Raw genomic sequence first — 5,112 nt, forward strand, 5'->3', positions numbered from 1 at the left:
AGTAAATGCAACACGACTGATTCTGGGTGCCCTCAGGGGGATCAAGGATATCAAGCCCCTCATGAAAACCACCTTATTTACCCTCAGTTACTCAGACACTCCTAGACTCGCAACTCAGACAGGTGCTAAGATAACACGCATTAAACTAGTTGCAAATAACAACTAGTTGCCCCACACATCCAGGACGTTGAGACACTTCCAGATCAAATAACAATTACTGACCAAGGGCACAGACCCTCATTGACAGCCGGTAGTATTGTATGCCCTCTGATATCTACCTCTTGATCACCATTCTAACTATGACACAGAAAAATCTGTTATTATATATTGGATGCCGAGCCAAATTAGCATTAGAGGGAATGAATTTGCTGGCAGAGGAGCTGAACTTTGGAGGGAATAGCCCTAAAATGCATTAGTCTTTCAGATAAGGTAAGAGGGGCATCTGAAGGGTAGTTATTCTAAACAAATTAAGACTTGGATACCTTTGCATATGGCAGTTTATAGATAATATTGCCTATGCTGACTACTGTTATTCTCACTGATGCCACCACTTTGCACTCTCCAGCATATATTAGATCTGTATTATGTAATCGTCGACTTGCTTCCTCAAACAAGGCCCATATATGACAGAGACAGACGAATTTCCCTCCTGTTTACTCCTTGTCAATCCGGCCGCATCAGTCAGTATTCAGTGCCGATGATTACATAATACAGATCTAATATATTTAAGAGGCCGACCTACTTGTAAATGCCCAGGCGAATCTCTGTAAATACTGCTTAGCAAACAGATCAAATCCAGTTGTCTATTACTAAACTAATATTTCATAAGATCCTAATTTGATGATATTGGGGTAATGGTTCGGATAGTGCAGTTTCATCCTGCATCTAAACACTTTACTGATGGATACCCTCAAATTGACATTAGGTTTTGACAACAGTATCTTCTTTGTGAAATACAAACTTTATAAAGAAAGCACAATTCACCATGACAGTAGAGCTTGCGATCTCTCAATAACATGATAATAAAAATAAGAATTAAAAATCTTTAATGCACCGAAGACTTTGAAGTGTTACTCTCTAAAAGTTTCTCATCAGCCGGCAAGACTGGGGGAAATGGAAAGTTTACACCTTAATGAAACAACTGAAGTTAAGAGTTCTTCTAGAGAAGACAGATATTTGAAAGGTCAATTAGGGTTAACCTAGAAAATGAAGAACAATAATGGCAGCTAATAGGGGAAAATATGACATTCAAGGAAATTGAAAAAATAAAAGGAATGGTGTGTAGATGCCTGTACATTACAGTCACTAACTTCACTTTTGCCATATGTTCAGATGTATCTGGTGTTCTAAGATTTTATTTAGAATTTCAAGTTGCAACATATTTATTGAACGGGCATGGTTTAATGGTCTGGTACGGTCTCCTGCATTTTTCCTTACTGGTACAGTCTGAAATGTTTAGCTCTCCACAAGATTTTGCTTTTCCTAATGTTGGCTGGGCTGGTGAATAGTTTCATTTCACGCCCTTAATGTGCTGGAATATTATACTTTATTCTGTAAATTAACCATCCAGTATCTGCATCATACGTTTCTAGTATACCTCATAAATAAAGGATTCTAGAATGAAAGCAAGTTTTACTTGTACACTGTTTTATTTTACAAATTAACAATTATGTGAATAACTTACTAAAATTAAAAGATATATGAATGTCTTTTATAAGTTATATTAAACTGAACATTTATTTAGATAAATAAAGAAATCTGTTATTTTAGGAAACTCTTGCATACTTTTACAGACATCTGTAGCGTTCCAGGTCTGATTACAAAATATACTCAAAAAGAATAGTCTCATATTAACTTCAATATTGTAAAGTGCTGTATGATCTTCACTACTCCAAATAGGTCTTTTCAATGAGGTAAGCATGTCATAGAAATCATCAAATAAACTTTTCTTAATTACCCAGTCTTGCATCCACTCTCTTAATAAACTTTCGAGTTCAAGGTTCTTCAAGTAGTCACTTTCTGAACAAACCTCAGTGGATTCCATTTTGATGTTTGTTTCATATGCTAATCCAGAGTTTTCTTCGAATTCTGCTTTGATGTCAACATCTAAATGTTCTTGCTTTATCCCCACTACCTCGTCATGCAATGACTGGTCTTCATTTGGTGTAGTCAATTCATTGCTTTGTTTAGTACTATCATCACTGTCTATTCTCGTCTTTTCATTGCTGCTTTGGTTCAATGGAGCATCAGCTACATTTGTCTCCGTTACCTCATTTGGTTCAACTGCTATATCTGTTCTACTCTTTTTATTAATGTGCCTTTCATGCACGTCATCAGATTCTGCTTTTCTTTTATTTTCAATACCTTCTCGTGCATTTATATTATCTGAAGACTTTTCACTCTCACATACTTTATCTTTATTCTTCTGTTTTGGAGGAGTTATGTGATCCTTTCCTTTCACAACTCTGATTCTGCTGTCTGAAGATGTTCTGTTCATTTGAGTCTCATTTTCCAAAATTCTTCTCTCGATTACCTCTTCTGTAATTTTCCCTTTCCTCTTCTCTTTCCTTAATTCGTGCTTTAATAGAGTCTTCAAAATGGTCATCTCTGTTTCCTTATCCAACGGTTGGAGCATCTTCCTTGTGTGTGTGTCACTAACCTTTTCCTTGCCAATACCGCCAATAACCAAACGTTTTTCCTTTTCCTTTCTGTCCTTTTGAACTGTATTTTTACTATTTTTCTCACAGTATTTTTCTCTAGTTTCTTTTGTTTGTTTGGAAACCTCACTATTATTTGTCTCTTTATTTCTGATACAAGTTTTCTCTGTATCAGATCCTTTCTTTGGCTCGCTACGATCTTGTTTCCCGTCCAATTTCTTAGTTCTTTCACTCTTTTCCTGACACTGTCTTTCTTTAGTTTCATTTCCTTTTGAAATTTTCTCACTTCCTTTGAATTTTTCTTTTGTAATATTTAATTCCTTTGGGTAACACACTTTTTGTTGTTCATTTTTACTTTTTTCCAAGTTATTTTTTCCTTTGAAGTCTCCTTTGTCATTCTTATTCTTAATCTCTCTGATTCTTTCATCTTTAGACCTATCTTTCTCAATATTGTCCTCATTTATGCTTCGTTTTTTTGTTATTTCACCTCTATAGCACTCAGTCTTTTCTTGATTTTCTCGGCCTCTCTTTTTATCTTTACCCGAGTTTTTCTTTACAGTATCAGAGTTGTTGAATTCACTCACAGACACATTAACCTTCTTGTTCTTATTACATCTACTTCTTTCCTCGTTATCTTTGTTGTAATTTCTCTGCTTTGATTGCTCTTTGCTTGACATACAATTTTCATTGTCTCGATTACTGGCTGATCCCATGCTCTCCTTTCTATTATTATTCAAACTGTCTTCATTGGTAGTCTTATCCTTTTCCAAGGTTTGTTTCTTTAGCAATTTCTGCGGTGCTCTATTTACACTTTCCTTTTGATGAGTTTTTGACATTTCCTGAGTACCTGAAGTATTACTAGTAGAAGCTCTATCAGAATGTACTTCATTGTGGTCAGTTATATGCTTTGTTGTTAACACTGAAGTTTCAATATGAGGTACTGGATCCAATTGATTAGATGGGACAGCTGTTATACTTTTTGGTGTACCTACATGTCTTGGGCGAGAAGTTTTAAGCACATAAACATTACTTGCATTTTGCCGAGTCGCTTTTGGGTACATTTTGTCAGCTTTGAGAAGAGTCATATTGGAACTGGAGTCAGCTTTTTCATGAGTCATCTGAGTAATATCACTGAATTTCTGATTCACCTTTATATTGTTTTGATGCCTCATATTTAAACTGGTATCACCTTGCATACGAGTCAACTCTGAACTGGTTTCATTACTGTGTGTCACCTCTGAACTGGTTTCATTACTGTGAGTCACCTCTGCACTGGTTTCATTACTGTGAGTCACCTCTACACTGGTTTCATTATTGTGAGTCACCCCTAACCTGGTTACATTACTGTGAGTCACCTCTGCACTGGTTTCATTACTGTAAGTCACCTCTAAACTGGTTACATTACTGCGAGTTATTTTAGGATTGATGCTATCATTTCCAGGAGTCAACTTTGAACTGATGTCACCTTTCTGATGGCTCGCCTTCGGATTAACATTGTCAGTAATTTTCTTGAGAGATGCTAATACTGAACCAAGAGACGAGAGAAAATGAGAACGTTTATTGGAATCAATAACCTCTTGTTCATTTAGACATTGGTATTCATCAGTTCTGGTTGCCGTGTCACTTTCATTTTCTGTTCCTTGATTTGATAAAGCATTTACCTGATTTTCTTGCAGGTGCTCTTGTGACATTATGGAGTATTCTATAGATCTAGTATGATCTACCCTAGAATCACTCTCATTTTCACCTTGCTGTTCTTGATTGCTAGTCTGCTCAACATTGCTTATTCTATAATCAGCAGTTGTTTGCAAAAGGTTTTCTGTGTGTATATGCTCCTTAGCACCCATCTTTCTTGGCACGATTTCCTTTAGCCAACAGTCTTTGAGAATGGAAGACATGTTACAATTAAGAAATTGTGAAAATCCTTTTACTCGATTCACACAATTCTTGTTTAACTTCATCTTTGCATATCTGCAATCAGTCCAATGAAGGAGACCATTTTTGTAAGTTCTTTCACATATTCTTGAATCATTACTAAATGCTGACTCTGAATTCGGCTTTTCAAGCTTACTTTTATTTCCCTTTCTATGCTCTACGCTTCTTTTACCTTTACGTGAATGCCTTTCATTGTAACCATGTTGCTTATCTTTTCCAAGGTTCATGCTGTAATCTCTGTTATCATTTAACTGACTTTCATTTATATTCAAATCTCTTTGGTCATTAAAACTAGTATCAGTATTATGGATCTCTGCTGTTCCTGCACAATTTTGATTGCTTACAAATTCATTTTCTGAGTATATGCCATTCCTTGCTACGCTTTCCTGTTCCTGGATTGGTAGCCTGTCCCTCGATAAATCATTATGGTATGAGGTTTCTGGGGTTTCCCTCTCAATTGCACTTGCAACTCTATAAGAACCACATTCAGATGGAGTAAATCTAGAGTCACGTAGCCAAC

General features: G+C 36.1%; 1 protein-coding gene across 10 annotated transcripts in view; it reads right to left on the bottom strand.

Annotated features, from left to right (window-relative positions):
* Window positions 1–1,630: 1,630 nt before the first annotated feature.
* Window positions 1,631–5,112, bottom strand: part of LOC122250611 (uncharacterized) — a 53,753-nt gene continuing 50,271 nt past the window's right edge. For all 10 annotated transcript variants that reach the window (XM_043012128.2, XM_043012123.2, XM_086552135.1 and 7 more), the window contains one exon: window positions 1,631–5,112. This exon is cut by the window's right edge and continues 175 nt beyond it. In XM_043012128.2, the coding sequence (XP_042868062.2) occupies window positions 1,724–5,112 (3,389 nt within the window). In that variant the 3' untranslated portion in view covers window positions 1,631–1,723.

The sequence above is a fragment of the Penaeus japonicus genome, unplaced genomic scaffold, assembly GCF_977035675.1.
Source record: "Penaeus japonicus unplaced genomic scaffold, GWHDUDI00000001_assembly GWHDUDI00000026, whole genome shotgun sequence".
Classification (NCBI taxonomy): domain Eukaryota; kingdom Metazoa; phylum Arthropoda; class Malacostraca; order Decapoda; family Penaeidae; genus Penaeus; species Penaeus japonicus.